This window comes from Phascolarctos cinereus, unplaced genomic scaffold (genome assembly GCF_003287225.1).
Source record: "Phascolarctos cinereus isolate Bilbo 61053 unplaced genomic scaffold, phaCin_HiC Scaffold_7;HRSCAF=346, whole genome shotgun sequence".
In the NCBI taxonomy this organism is placed as follows: Eukaryota; Metazoa; Chordata; class Mammalia; order Diprotodontia; family Phascolarctidae; genus Phascolarctos; species Phascolarctos cinereus.
This window is the reverse complement of record NW_027556180.1, coordinates 170,343,389-170,359,856: the sequence shown is the minus strand read 5'-3', so window position 1 is coordinate 170,359,856 and position 16,468 is coordinate 170,343,389. Positions and strand designations below refer to the sequence as shown.

General features: G+C 35.9%; 1 protein-coding gene across 3 annotated transcripts in view; it reads right to left on the bottom strand.

Annotated features, from left to right (window-relative positions):
- CUL4A (cullin 4A) overlaps nt 1-16,468 on the bottom strand; it is a 65,090-nt gene that overhangs the window by 30,804 nt on the left and 17,818 nt on the right. For 2 of the 3 annotated variants that reach the window (XM_078147332.1, XM_020965149.2), the window contains exons 4-6: nt 16,298-16,367; nt 14,445-14,518; nt 3,147-3,309 (exon numbers count right to left, since the gene is read on the bottom strand). In XM_078147332.1, coding sequence (XP_078003458.1) covers nt 3,147-3,309; nt 14,445-14,518; nt 16,298-16,367 — 307 coding nt within the window. Of the gene's footprint in view, nt 1-3,146; nt 3,310-13,540; nt 13,945-14,444; nt 14,519-16,297; nt 16,368-16,468 lie in introns of those variants that run through there. The other variant, XM_078147334.1, reaches the window with a different exon arrangement.

The window sequence follows — 16,468 nt, the reverse complement described above, 5'->3', positions numbered from 1 at the left end:
AAGACTGAAGGGCTCCTCTTAGGTCAGAATGCCACCTCTGTGGAATTTTGAAGACACTGAGATCAGCAGCAGTATGACACCCCAGGCCCAAGGGCTCCATGCCATCTGGCAGCTGTCCTGATACACAATCAAGAGCCTAGAAGATCTAGTGCTATGAACGTCTAAAATTGCCAGACGATAGGTTTTAGCACAAGAACCCAAGTTACCAGAGTTGAGACAAAGTAGGGTTGACCAACCCATCCAAAATGAACTACTATTTCAGGAGGGTTGTAAAGCCTGGCCTTAGCACAAAGACCGTTAAGGAACTAAGGCTGGAGATTTGAGTAAACTGAAGCCAATGACCACTGGGTAATAAATTGTTGTAGACTTAGATATGGCCAAAAATTCAACCAGGAAGAGAGAGTAACTTCTTAACAACAGCAAGCATAGACCTAAAGGGGAAAAAAATCGATTTTCCACAATGACTATATGAAAACCTAAGAGAAATGAAAAAAAAATGAAATAAAAGCTCTAGAGGAAAGAATTGGAAGAAGAGCTTAGAAGAGAAAGTAGTAAACCTTACCTAAATAATGGACTCTGAAAATTAGAATAGGCCGAATAGAAATCAATGACTACATGAGACAAGAAAATGAGAACAAAAATAAAAAGATTTTTTAAAATGGAAAGACAATTTAAGTTATCTGGTATCAAAAAGAGGTCTGTAAAAAAGGTCAAGAAGAGTTCATTTAAGAACCAGACTCTATGAAAAACCATGATAAAAAAAAAAAGCCTGCACACTGTGTTTCAAGGAATAAGGGGGAAAGTAAAGACAGAGAGAGAAAAAATCATTTATCACCTCCAGAAAGAAATTTGAAAAGCAAGTCCCAGTAGTGTTATAGCCAAAATCCAGAGTTTCCATATCAAAGTAAAGAAAAAATACTTCAAAGGCCGCAAGTTGTGCAGGCCTGGTCTAGAAAGTAGTTTAAGTTCCTACAGTCAGGATCACCCAAGACTTAGCTATAGAAAGAAGAGATACTAGAATACTATATTCCAAGAGGCAAAAAGAAGATATAGGCTAACCACCAAAATTAACTTACTCCTTCAAAGGTAGGCATGATCCTACAAGGGAAAAAAATAAAACATGAATGGAAGAGAACTTTCCAACAGTTCTAAAGAAAAAAACAGAACTGAGTAGGAACTTTGAATGTAAACGTCAAGAGAAACCTAGAAAGGCAAATTTATTTGCGCAAGTGATGATGTAGTGTTAATATCTAACAAAAGTATCCCTTCAGAATCTTAATGTCTTCGAAGGGTATTGAGGTATTAAGCAAATCAAAGCATCTAGAAATGGATTGGTTCTGTTCTGAGGCCTGTTAAATGTTTAAAGAGAAGAAGATGCAGCTAGGTTGTGCAGGGACCATGAATCAAGTAAATTTTCACTCTTATTTGAATTGGACAAAGTCAGGTTGAATACACATGCACGTCCTCATGTCACGTGCACACACAAACAGATTTTGTTACAGAAATATATCAAATTCAATAGAGAAATAAAGAATGGGTGGGGGTGGAGAAGGTTAATTGGGAGCCTAATCCTAGGGAAGGAATAGTCACAAGAAAAACGAATCTCTTGACCCTTAAGGAGGGAGTAAAAGAAGAGACCTGTAATCTAAAGGGGTGCCCATCAACTGGGAATGGCTAACCAAATTCAATGGAACATCACTATAATGTTAAGAAATGACAAAAGAGATGATTTCAAAGAATCCTGGGAAATAGGGAATGATACAGAGTGAAGTGAGCAGAAGTAGGAAACCAAATTATACAAGGACAACAAATGTCATAAAGAAAATAAAAATTTTCAAAGCCTTGAGAACTAAATAAAAGCCATGACCAAGCATGCCTTCAGAGAGCCATAATGAGGCAATGTTACATACCTCCTGTCAGAGAAGTGATGGTACAGGGAGACCTATCTCTGGACTTGGGCACCATAGGCTGAGTTTTGTTTGCCAGCTTATTTGTTACAAAAGTGTCCCCCCCTCTGCTTTTACTAGGGAAGGAAATACCTAATAGAGAATGGGAGTTTGAAATAGTGATGTCAAAGAATGACACAATCATAAAAAAAATGCAAAGAATAGAACAGATAAGCAAGACAATTCTGAAAGTAACATGTAAAATTTGAAGCAAGCAGTGTGAAAGGAAAACCAATCCTCCTTTTGTGCTCTGCTGTGTATATGGAAATGCTCATTTTTGTGGCGTAATCAAATGCAGAATTTAAAAATGAAGTTTTTAATAAGGGAGAGCACAGCCAGAACTTCAAAGAACTGGCTGTAAAAGCTGCTATGAAAGGTGAAAAAGGGAAAGAGAAAGAGGAGGTTAGGAAACCAAAACCAAGACTAGTCTACTTTTATGCTGTTGCTGGTTCTGCTTACTAAAAGGAAAAACAAAATTGATAATCAAAGTATTACAAATACCCTCAAGATAATTTTAATTGCATCCTTTTAAACTACTCTGTTCTCCAAAGATGCTATTTGATGAAAGAAAATCCTATACTGTGATATCTAGTAACAGAATTAGAAGCAAATCAAGAAGACTACAATGCTGCCACTCTAGCTTCCCAAAGCTGGCATTTCAAAAAATGCAATAAAGTCTCTTAAGTGGTATGCATTTGGATGTATTCAGATAAGCAAAACTAAAATATTTTTTAAAAAGCATTCTAAAAAAATCTATTGTATTACATTGTAAAGGAAAAATTTTTTTCTACCCCCATTTCCCCCCCCCCCCAAAAGAGGTGGGGGGTGGTTAAGTTCTAGACTTGGAATTTCATTGGTTTAATGAACTTCCGAAATAGAAATTCACTCCCCTGGTACAAAAAGGGGACTTATCAGTAACTTGCAGTCTTAAGGTTTTGCCTGGGCCACTGAGACGTTAAATGATTTGCCAATGGTCACAGAGTTGGTATGTCAGAGGCTGGAGCAGAAGACACGTCTTCCCAACTCCAAGAATGGTCCTTTACTCAATGCCACTTTTTCCATTAAATAAGAAATAAAAATCAATTGAGCTCATTATCGAAAATTATGCAGTTATTTTTAAGTCTTTTTTCATTCTAATGTATGAATTAGAATGTCAGATTTACCAGCTGCATCGAAAGGATCATAAGATTATATACTTACTTGAAGATCAGAGAGCATGCTCAAAAGACTTCGTAATAAGCTCCTGTCTACAGCTTCACCATTTCTCTCTCGTTCAATTAACAGAAGAATTCCATCAATAGTTTTACTTTGAACCAGCTTATCACTAATAACATGGTTTCTAAATAGTTCTAATCCCATGTCCCTGTACAGACAATGAAGAGCAAAGTTAGATCTGGGGGTCAGTCAATATGATGAGTTTTACTATTATAGAATTAGCAGCAAAAAGACATCATTAATTCTCTGAATGTATCAGAATGTCAGAAATATTCTTTACCAACTTAATACACCTAAAGTTTCTTTAAATAGCACACATTTCTTTCAGGATGATTACATGTCATTCCCCTTCACCCACTCTACATATTGCAAACCACTTTACTTGCTATTCTTTATACACGACATTCTATTTCCTGCCTCTGACAGGCTGTCTGCTATGCCTGGAATGCTCTCTCTCATCTCAGGCTCAACTCACAGGCTACCTCTTAAAACTCCTTTCCTGATTCCTGGTTGTTGGTATATTCCCTTCCCTCCAAATTTATTATGTATTTTCTGTGTACATGTTTCCTCCCCTCTTCCTCAATTCCCTTAGAATGTAAAGGCAGGGATTGTTTTATTTTTGCCTTTGTAAGCACCCAGCGCAATGTTGTGTACATAGCCTGAGTACTTACTATTTCTTTAATAGAAACAAGGTTGTACCACTTTAATGGAACGTGGCAAGTCATATTTTCTAAAGTAGGGTCATAACCCCCCACTTTTGGTACAGCATGTGCAAATATTTAACTCTACCATATGAAATGTAAACCTGGATCATAAATGCTGCTCACCTAAATTCAGGGCTTCAAAGTACTTTTGCTGGGTGACTGGCTATGAATTTTATGGGCCTTAGAATCCAGTACCTTTTGTCTTTGCTTTACTACCTTTCTCCGCTCCCCATATTTCCTTTTTTTCCACCAAACTTCTAAATTTAATTCCTTTCTGCCTCTCTTGGTCAAGACTTTCATCTTTATGTAACAGATACATACCAGTAATTTATGCAGTTTTGTTAAAATATTCTTTAACTGCTTAAAGCCCGTTGCTAAAATATCTATACATATGTATACTTACTGTGATGGATCCATGATTTCATCAGTGTGGGTACTCCCTCCACCAATGCAGATTGCAACCCTTCCAATGCCTTCTCATCCTGTGATTCTTATCCATGTCTTTCCATAAATCTTCCACAGAAGACCTACTCAACATGTTGGAGGCCTCTTTTCTCATTCTTTTTAATGGCCCAAAGGCATCAAAATACCAAACTATCCATCTGTATGTCTTTTATATTATTTATCACATGCAATTTATTGATAACATGCTGAAGCCTAGAAGTGGCAATGTGGTGCAGTGGTCTGTGCCACTGGATTTGGGAGTCAGAAAACCCTATTTAAATTCCAGCTCTACTCCTTACTACCTGTGTGATCTTGGGCAAATCACTTAACACCTGTTTCCTCATCTTCAAGAAGAAGGAGTTGGGCTAGATGATCTCTCAGGTCTTTCTTAAGTTGTAAATCCAATTATCTTTGCCTACCATCTATTTCCACTGCCCTTTGTATTAATTATAATTTCGATTCTTCCATGCAGATAGTGTTCCATTGGCCATACAGAATCTGGGAGAACACTAGTTTTTAAAATTTAGCCTTCTGAGGCATTTTGCAATTTTGGATTACTGAAAGCAGTATAGTTTCTCAAGTCTAATCCAGTCCAGTTTCCTCTTTAAAAATTCTAGTATTAGCTAATTGTCCATTTGTATTGCTTGGTCAAGATGAACTAATTTAACAGGATGCTTGAATCAGCAACATGTCACAGTATTGGCAATGTTTTTAATAAATTTTGTCCACCATGACAACCACCTTATTTCTTTTCCTTACTGTGGTAGCAAGCAGAACCTTGCACAAAGCAGATACTGTTTATTGAATTAAATCATCCAAAGGAGAATTTATATTCCAGGGCTTGCTGCACTTTGTACGTCATATGAACAAATGTGGAGAATCTTGCTATCAACAGGGAGCCTCAAAGGATATCTTCCATGACACTAGCAAACATCTTGGGTTAATACATATTCAATTAGTTTCACATTTAATTCTGCCTGATCCTCTCTTATGTTTTCATAAAAGATAACCTAGCCTAATCACACAAAGATTTCCCAAGGTAAGGAAGCTCAGTATGTTTTCTCACATATTCCCTCTAAATGCAGTTTCTGTGATTCTTTTTAAGTTTTCTTGAAAAATCAGTCCCAGTTTCTTGAGAAATCACCCAAAGGTGACTTGTATCACCTCTAAAGATCTCTCTTTTATGTATCTGGTCAGGTCTAACACTTCTTCCTTGGCACTCCCACTTTCTTGTTCACTAAATAATGAGAGTTTAATCCAAATTGTGGCTGATTAGATCACTACATATATATATATATATATATTTTTAAGAATAAATTACTATCATGTTTGTTAAACTTCCTGATTTTACCTATAAATGCCCTAGGAATAATCTGGGATAGCCAGAGCTAACGCCAAGCTCTTCAAAACCTTTTCTACTCTGCTGAAGTGATACTACTTCTTGCCTTTCATCATCTTCCATTTTAATATTAGGCAAATGATCCTGTAATAGCTAACAAACAGGCAATATCTTTGGCTGCCACATTTTTCCACTTGTCAAAAACACAGCGTTTGTTGACTGAGGTTAATTTCTGGGCTCTTTGCAACCCTGGAATTGTGGTGACTATTTCCTGACTAAATTACCCACCCACCCTGCAAAAATGGTGAAAGACTCCCATTATCTTGAGTTGATGGTTTACATAAAAAATTAGAGTTTCTATAATCATATGAAATGTTTTCTTCTTATCTTAAATCCTTTTCTTCTAAGGTGATATTTATTTTGACTTGATGAACAATACTGGTTCTGAAGTGACTACGTTCACAGCCACTGCATTTCTGTGAAATGGTTTTCATTATGTCATTCAAGTACTTGCCATTCAGTGCCTTCCAACCTTCTTCTTAAATAAAATATTGAGACACAGGCAGAAGGTATTTGTTTTTTGGGTGCATGATGAGACTAATTCCTTTATTTATATCCTGGAAGAGAACTTCTGATCTGTCCTTCCATTTAGCTGTAACATCTTTAATTCTTCTGGTTTCATTCATAGTAAATGCCAATAAGAATCTGGTTCAGTTCCTTCAACAGTGTGACAATTTGATTGTTGCACAAAGATCACACATTAAGAGTACCAACACTGAATGTCTGTAGATGCTCTTAGACTGTGTGAATTTTAGTGCTCTCTGCCCCACTTTCTGCCACTATAGAAATGAAAGGGCACTGCACAGAACTGAGGGCAGTACTGTGTTTTGTCCATTTAATGGATTGCTATGGCCAAAAAAAAAAAATCACCACCTGGTAGCCAACCTTCTGGTGATAAACCTTTGCATACACAGCTAGTCTGGCCCTTGGAAAACAGACACACAGTTTGTTACCGGGTCTACAAACACACACACACACACACACACACACACACACACACACAACACACTCATGCTATTTTGTTCGTGTGTGAAGCCAGTTCAAATGTTATTCACTGCATCTGACCACCATCACCAACCATCATCACCAATCACTAACACCATCACCACCATCATCATCCTAACAAGATAAATGAAGGATTTGGAATCAGAAGACTACTGTTTGAATCCCGGCACTTCCATCTGCTACCTATGTGACTTTGGAAATGTCATTTACTATATGCCTGAGCCGCAGCTTCCTCATGTATAAAATGAGACTAGACTACATGATCGCTAAGGGCCCTTCTAGCTGTAACTCCTATCACTATGAGAGCACGTATTACTTCAGAACAATTTACTTTCATTTAATTTCTCAATATAAGAAACCTGGCTAATATCTGAATATTTACCTTCTGGGATAGCTATATGCTAAAATATTTTAATAAACACTTGTACATTCCTATAATGACAAATATATTATCTTTAAAAATATCATCCTATACTTTTTCTTCAGTTGAACAGAATATTTTCATGAGAATTAGAAATGCTAAATTGTAAATGACCTTGCTAAGGATTTCTCTTTAATGATTTCATCACAGTTTAAATGTAGTGAAATAACATTCCCATAAACAGTTGTTCACACTTTCTGAGCCTCGTTTTGATACTCTTGAAGGCAAAAAAAATGCCTTCCATAAGCAAGATGATCACACAATGCCAAAAAGAGTTTCTGAGCCACACAAATACTTTCTCATGCACAGCAAGAAAGTTTGCATTATTTTAAAACACTACAGAATAACAAATAATTGTTAACAACTATACTGAAAATTTGTTTAAAATTTATGACTCATAAGTGTAAGAGTTGCAAATTTCTTTTCTACCTTTTGGTAGAGATTGTTTTAATCTGTCCTATTTCACTGAAAACTCATCTTTTAAAAGCCTAAACTTACACTTTGCATTTTACTTTATACTTCAAAAAAGCAAAATCAGGCACATTAAAAGTTTCTTGGTTTCTGGTAGGCAATACTTGCAGAATGATGTTAAAGTAATTTAAACTGATGTTCAAAAATGTGACTATTATATCCATGGTTTCTTATTTTTTTCATTTGATAATACAAGTCAGCTTGCTCCCCCACAAACCCCCACCCAGTCACATAGAGAAATGCCTCATTTATCATTTACCTAGCCAACTTCTGGCAAACTCAACCATCTAGAAGACAGCCACAAACTGGAAAAGATGTGGATGTGGCTGAGCATTAAGGAAAAGAACTGTCATACCAATACTGAACCTGAATAATGAAACTCTGCTTTCTCTTCTCAGAACAGAGGTGGAGTCTCCATATGTAAAACGTGATTGAGTTCATGGGATCTATTAGTTTTGGTTTATTATAAGGGAAGAATCAATCTGAGGTGGATAGAAGTTTCAAGGGAATAACTGTTTCACATTTTAAAAGCCACCATTAAAAGCCCATGCACTCTCCTTAGGCTAAACAAAGCTGACTGCTCAAGTTCCATGTGTACAATTTAAGTTATTGGTAAAAAAAAACTAGCCATCTGGTTGACCATGGCAACCTATGGTTCTTTAGGGCTACTCTAGATCAGAAGTAATGGAAGGTGGCAGGGATGGGGATGGGGGTACTTGTGGAAAGACATGTAAAAATCATGCCTCCTGAGAGTAGTGAGCAATGCCAGCTGACCTAATCAAGGAGGAGAATGAAAAACCACTGGCTGAAAACAACATAGCCACGGATACCTCAAATTAATCAAGGAAAATTAAATCATATTTAGTGTACTGCTTAACAAAGAAGAGAACATTTTATAAACATTTTCATAATAAATGATTAAGACAAAAAAGATGCAGTGCTTATACGATTATGGTAAGCTACAGATAACTAAAAAATAAAATTACTGTACCCAGTATTCTGGATACTTCATTCCCCTATAAGGCTAGAAAACTGAAGTGTTACTGTGTATAAAAATCAATTCCTTTGACCTTAAAAATAAGTCTTGAGGAAGAAAGATAATAAACAAAAGTTTGTTTCCTCAAGATTATTAATAGGACATATTGGTTCTATGTGCAGTATCTTACTATTTTTAAGACAATGTTCTTAGGAATATATGTAAGTCGCTCATTTGCAAATAATTCAAAACTGATGTAATCATTTGAAATTTAAAAAAATTAAAAAAAATACTGACAGTTTTAGTTTTTCTTATTCCCATTAAAATCCTCTATGTCTTTGAAATCTTAATTTTGACAAATAATAAAATAATTACAGGGATTTTTCAAACACCCAGACATTTTTTCCAAAGCTAACTTGTTTACCTTGAGACTCTCTTGTTCCTTTAGTGAAGACATGTGACTCTAAAGTGTTCCCAGAAAATAACAATTTTTACAAATGATTGTTAGAAAATGTACAATATAGCAATCTAAAAGTACCAGCCCAGAAAGGTGAAGTGATTTACTTGAGATCACATACGAAAAATAAGTAGCAGAGGCAGGATTCAAACTAAGGTACTCTGACTCTTTACATTCTGTTAAAGGATAATACTGAATCCAGCCAGATTTAAATTGGGTGGCTAGTGCTAGATACATCTTTTTAAATCCAATCACAAATTCACTGAACTGTCCCCTTTATTGTTGATGCTACCAATTCATTTTAATTTACTACTTTAGGATAATCATTTTTCCCTTCACTATGTTTTTTTAAACTTAATTATAAAAGTTAACATAAGGAAGCACATATTAAAAGTCTATTAAATTAAGCTCTGTGGAGTTCAAGTAGGATTAAAATGACCAACATGCTCCAATTTCACTAGTGTGCCAATTCTTACTTTGCGTGTGTGTTCTGAATTGGACCTGTGAAGTCATTGGTATAGGAAGGCCCTAATGAGGAAACCTCCTCTACTGATGCATATTGGTACCTCTTCTACCACATACAGGCTTAGAAAGAGCTTCCTGGGGCACTTCGAGGTTAAGGGACTTACTCAGGATCACACAGACAGTGTGTTATCAGAGGTGAGACTTGAACCCAAGTACTTGACTCCAAGTTCAGTCTACTATCCATTACTCCTCACTGCTTCTCTACAATTTGCAATTTGACAACCTGTTCTACATGATGGTTCAAAGAAATGAGGTTCTATTTAATCTATGGGTAAGTTCTGATTTTTTGATGGTAAAGTGAAGTAAATACAACTTTCATTACCTCTTAACATAAGCTTATGGGCACAGGATCAGACTTGCACAATGTTGAGGCAGCTTTCTCACTGGCTTTGTATGGAGAAAGGCAATGGGCAGGGATGAAGAAGACAAATCCTTGATTATGCACTCCAGGGAAATGGAAGCTGGAGAAAAGAGCCATTCTAACAAGGGGACACTCATGCAGCCCAATAAGTTGGTAGGTTCTAGTTCAGAATGCCACTCTAGTTTCCCTATGAAATCTTTCCATCTCTGCCTTTTGAAATATTACCCATTCTTTTAAGTATAGCTCAAATGTGATCTCTTCCATGAGACCTCAACTCTCCCCAGTCACATCACACAAACTTTTTTTTTACACTTTTCTTGTATAACTATAATGCAAAAAGAACAACTGTTTATATGTGTCACCTCACCCATGAGGTAGGCTTTATGAGGGCAAGGATGAAATCCTATTTAAATTTTGTAGCACAAGAGTATTCTGCACATAACAAATACGTAATTGTTGAAATTGCTGAAGAACATAGTGGAAGACTTCAGGGGATGTGGGGGGGTTGTCTTTAATAGGGAATACTGATGCCATAAGGTATTGGAACAGGCCACATGAGATTGCTCAGGAAAATGAGGTAGACTTGGCAAACTGGAGAGCAATCTAATTTTGCACTGGCTAAAATAATTTGTTAGTACTCTGATTTTCTCATATTCTCTCTCCAATTTTTAAATTTATTCAATTCCACTTGGATCCAGTTGCTTGAAACTCAAAATACCCAGGTGCTAGAATGAGAAGTATACAAGAGATGGAAGAAAATTTAGGGGACAGGTCTAGGAACTACGGTTTGGCAGGGCATCAGGCCAGAGACTGAGCAAAATATCTGAAGTGTGCTGCAGGAGAGCAAAGGACTGTTGGAATGCTGATACCCTTAGGCCCAGATCTGTTCAATTAATTTTATAGGCCCTGGTCAGCTACCACAGGATAGAAATAATGTTTCCCATCTGAGGTAAATGTGTATTCATACTTGGTGGCAGCAGTGGAATTTCATAATGGACAAATAAAGTTACTTTATAAACACATAACACAGTAACATTACTAATGAGAGAAATCTAGAATTTTTCGCATTCCAAGGCTTACATCCTGTGGGGATGTATTTTAAATATACATACATTTATGTAAACATATATATAAAAATATATGTATACACTGTAAAACAAAGTCAAGAGGGTCCTATGAGCCAAGTTTCTGGACAGTGTTAATATGTTAGGTGGCCTAATAGATCCATGCAGGCCAGCATATAGAGGGTTATAGTGTAAATCTTTATAGTAACCTTAAAGTCTATGAAGAGATGAAGAGATTTCAAGGGGACCAGAAATTTGGATAGAAGAAATATTACATTTTCATTTTTCACTTAACTTTTACTGAAACTCAGAATTTTTCCCAATTATTTAAAAACATTATTCTGAGAAGGGGTCCAGAGGTTGTCAAGATTGTGAAAGGGGTCCATGACACAAAAAATTTTAAGAACCCTTGCTTTACATATAAACTATAAAAAGTTAATAAAGTATGAAGTAAACTAAGCTGGTATTCAGAAATACATGAGAATGCTGAAAACTACGGCAAAAGCCTGGAATTCCATACTTTTTCATTGGAGTATAAAACTAACTATAGAAATAGGGATTTAGGGAACAATTTATGGCAAATTTGCTAGAATAAGACTGATTTCCTATTTACCCTTAAAAAGTGTAACTGTGGGATTTAGACTAGAGACTGGAAAGGAAAAGAATACTCTCATTCTTTGCTATTCATACTGTTTGTTCACTAGTATAAAAACCTCCACTCTAGGTCAGGTTCTTATTACAAGAGGCTCCCTTCATTCAGTCTCTCCCCTCCCCAATGCCGCCTCCTCACGGCTACCATCATGGCTGATATTCCTAATGTGCAGGTCTGACCATGTTACTACCCTACTCAAGGAGTTTCCTGTTGATCTTAAAATAAAACGCAACTCTCTAATTGGCAGAGTCCTTCACAGTTTGGCTCTAGCCTATCTTTTCAGGCCAATTATATATTATTTCCCCCCATGAATTTATGTTCTGGCCTGGAATACAGGTTCTAGGTTCCAGAGGAGCCCATTGCTGTTCTCCATATACAACATTTCATTTGCCATGGGTCCCCCCCCCCCCAACTCCCACTCCCATAGCCTCTCTGCAGGCTGTTTGTCATATCAGGAACATTCTCCCTCCTCACTTTAGAATCACTGGCTCCCTTCAAGAAGCCTTTCCTGATTCTCCTGGTTATTAGTGCCATCCACTGGTCTGCATTTATTTTGGATAAAATCTGTGTTTATCCACTAACATGTTGTACCCTGCCCCCCTCCCAAATGAATGTAAGATTCTTGAGAAGGATAATCTCATTTTTGTATCTGTGTCTCTAGGACCTACCACAGCACCTGACATATAGTAAACACTTAAAGCTTTTATCAATAAGACACAGTTATGGTTGCTTTGGGTATATAATATCTTCAACTAAACATTTTCATTTAGAGCTTTATCCTTTCAGAATAGGTCTGTTATAATGGGTAAGTCATCATGATTTGACCACGTAGACCAATTTACAGCCAATTTGCAAAGTACTTTTCCTAAGATGGAAAGAATTCAAGCAAACTATATACTGTTTTTTCTTTCTTTTTTTGGGCAATGGGGGTTAAGTGACTTGCCCAGGCTCACACTGCTAGTAAGTGTTATGTGTCTGAGGCCGGATTTGAACTCAGGTCCTCCTGAATCCAGGGCCAGTGCTCTATCCACTACAGTACTTGCACTGATTAAGTTTCCTACCCTTAAACATGGTCCTCCTTTATTAATAACAATTATATAATTTGGTTTATATCTGTCTTACTACTCTAGCCTCAAAGTCTCGTGTGTGTGTGTGTGTGTGTGTGTGTGTATTTTTAAAAGAGTATCCTAGCTTCATAACAGAAAGAACACCACACTGGGAGACAGAAGACATAGGTTTTAGTCCTGGCTCAGACATTTAATAAATGTGTGACCGCTGGCAAGTCATTTAACTTCTCTGAGCTTATTTCCTCAACTGTAAAATAGGGATAATATTATGCAATAGAACCTACCTCAAAAGGAGGCTGTATAAATACGTTAACTTTAAATTGTTATATGAATGAGCTATCATTGCTACTTGTATCATCAAAGTTTTTCACATTCCTCTAACTATGACTCGTTTTTTTTTGTTTCTAGTTTATATCTCAAGGTTCATTTTTTCCCCATATTTAAAAGTATAACCTGAAATAAATCTTGGAAACTCTTTTATCATATGTTAAACATAGTCTGCATCTACAAGGGTATCAAGGATATTTCGTTCCAACTTTATGATGAAATACAGATACTCTTATTAAAAGGGACATTCTTTATCTGATTTCAAGTTACACATAGTATTTACAGCATCATCTTAACTGTATGAATGTTAATCTCTGAAAAAAAGTAATTAAAGTAATTTTTTTACATCCTTTAGTATTTTTCTTTTGTGACTTACAAAAATTATTTTCAGCTTATGATGTGAGACTGCTAACAGATTAAGATTTCAGTATTCTACTTTATTTTTTAAGCTGAAACTTTCAGTTGTATGGTCATTTTAATATACACACATATTTGTAATATTTTTAGTGACTAATTGACAGGTTAATATTTTCTCACAGTTTTGTCTTTTTATACATCAGCCTAATTTTTTTCTCTACACTTTTGAATATGAAGCATTTCCATTTCTTCGAAAACACGATGTGCCTAGTCTCCTTCCCCAATATCTCACAGGAAATCAACAACAGGCCCACATATTCTGCCACAAAAGGTGTTACTGTAGTGTTGATGATGTGTTTACTGCACCCCTGGACTACTCACTGTGCTCTGGCCATTCCTACCTGCATTCTATTCAAGGAGGCCAGAGGCACATGCTACTCAATGTCTACACACCATGGGGTAGATCTGGGTAAGTAGAAGTGGTCACTGGCATAAAGGATTTCTCCCCAAAGCCTGTTGAGGTAAATCCAATCCTGTTCTGGACCTCTGGTTCCTGGAAGAGGATATACATGTTTCCAGAGAAGATAGATAATGGATACATTTTAAAATTTTGAAAAATGTTTTTAAAATTAAATATGAATTTTAAGAAAAGTTATTTATACCTTTAGTCTGGACCTGTGATTTCAATGGTAGAGCACACTCCTGGTGTGGAAAATTCCTCCACCAATGCAGATAGGCAACTCATCTGCACCAGAGTGTTGCCTTGGGCAATGAAACATTAAATGACTTGCCCACAGTCACACAATTATTACTTACGTGCCAGAGGCAGGACTTGAACCCAGGTCTTCCTGACTCCAAGGCCAGTCCTCTACTTACTATGCTATGCTGCCTCATACTTTAGGGTCAAAAATACTTTGTTTTTGTATCAAGATACAATCTAATAACTAGATATACAAATTACCAAAAATAACTACCTGGGAAAACAAAATTTTAACAAGTTTTTGTACTTTTAGTAGATTTACTTACACCACAGAAATTTAAAAAGATACCTACCATATAGAAGGAAGCATTGAATTCTGAAGTACATAAGTGCGATCCAAAAACAAGAAAATACTTCTAATCATGATCTATAAATTAAAAACATATACCAATTTTTATTTCTCTAATAAATATAATGCATTTAATTTTATTACTAAGAACATATTAACCCTCTTTCTTAAGATTAAGAAATTAAGAGATTAAGGTTAAGAAAGCTCTCATTTTGAATTTTTATCATTTTATTTAACATAGTCCTAATACATGGTCACTAAGTAATTAGTATAAATGAAATCTTTTTAATCTGGCCATTTTCTGACAGATATGGTAAATCTTATACAGGGAAAAGGCTATAAGTTTGTTTTCCTTCCCCTCTTCTAATATGCTCATATACATATTTGAGGTGTAGTCTTTTTCAACAGTTAACACACTGTAATGAATAGTATGAAATTTATAGACAGCATGATTTTAACTATTATAGGAGTATATATATATGTATATGTATACATACCACCAAGTCACCTCAATCAAAACTTAGCGCTAACAAAACCAAAAAGACAATACTATTTAGGAAGACAAGGCTTTCTTTTTCTCCCTACCACTCTAAAAATATGTGAATACCAACCACAAAATATATGTGTACAGAGCAGCAATGATGACCTGATATTTGTATGTGATACCCAGAACTGAACTGGATATATGTATACTTTCGAGAGCAAAAAGGCCATTGTAATGCCAAGATAATCAGGCTATTACCTCAATCTGACTCCCAACTTAATTGATTTGGAAACCAAGTTAACAACAGCCCAGCACTATTAAAGAATGATAGTTCAAACAGTTAACACAAGGATGATGAGAGTATATCAGAGTGCCTCTAAATACTGTTCTTCTTATTAATAAGCTACTGTTCTTCTTATAAATAAATACCAAAAAATCATTTTTAAGTCCAAATTGGTTTTTAAAATTACTTATATATAGTTAAAGTTGCTAATTTCGTCTTTCTTACACAATTAAGCCTATCCCATTTGTAACCAGATTCCTCATACAGAGCTCTTTTAAAAGTTAACAGGTACCTGGTTTTAAATTACAATCTCTATTTTACTAGCTAATTGAGGGAAGCAATAGAATAAGTAACCCTGAAGTGTATACAAGAGAAAAAATTTTGTTTGGCTTTGGAATAAATTTTTTTTTGGGGGGGCAGCAATTGGGGTTAAGTGACTTGCCCATGGTCACACAGCTAGTGTCAACTGTTTGATCTGAGGCTGCATTTGAACTCACGTCTTCCTGACTTCAGGGCTGGTGCTCTATCCACTGCGCCACCTAGCTGCCCCTTGGAATAAAAATTTTGTACCTAACAATTGAATGTACAGTATAACAATGTGGGGATTTATAACACTTAATAATGTTGTTTCATTTTTTAATTTAAATTTTAATTTAAAGACCTCATTCAGGAACAAGAAAAAAACAAGTCAGAATGACAGTTTTACATATCATGCTCAACTTCTCAGTGCATATCCATGCTGAGATTCAAGATCATCATATCTTGGACTACGCAAAGCTATTAAGTCTGGCTAACCTGTTCTGTACATTGGGGGAAGTAACTGTTTGAAGTAACTGTGATTATTTAAAAGTCTTTCTTCTTGACTAGGTGAAAGGAGAGGGTGATATAATTCCACCCCAATTACTCAAATCTCCTTTGTTTTCTTTTTTTGTCCCATTCCACCTCTACTAGGAACTGGAATGGGACCAAAGAAGAGTTGAATAAACAGAAGCTGAAATCCAAGTAGTTCTATTCCAACAAGCTAATAACTGAAGTAGAATGTGAAAGCAGACAATACATGATCAATACCAGAAAAATACAATGACCTTACCATTTGTCTGCAATGATCTTGCCAGCATTTGTTTATCTTCTTTAAAAATAAAACACTATCTAGAGAATCTGTGCAGCACCTGCTAAGGAAAACTGTTACATTTATATCTTAATTTCAGCTTTTCTCTTTCTAAAATATTATCTTGATAATTACCCAAGTTAAACCTATGAC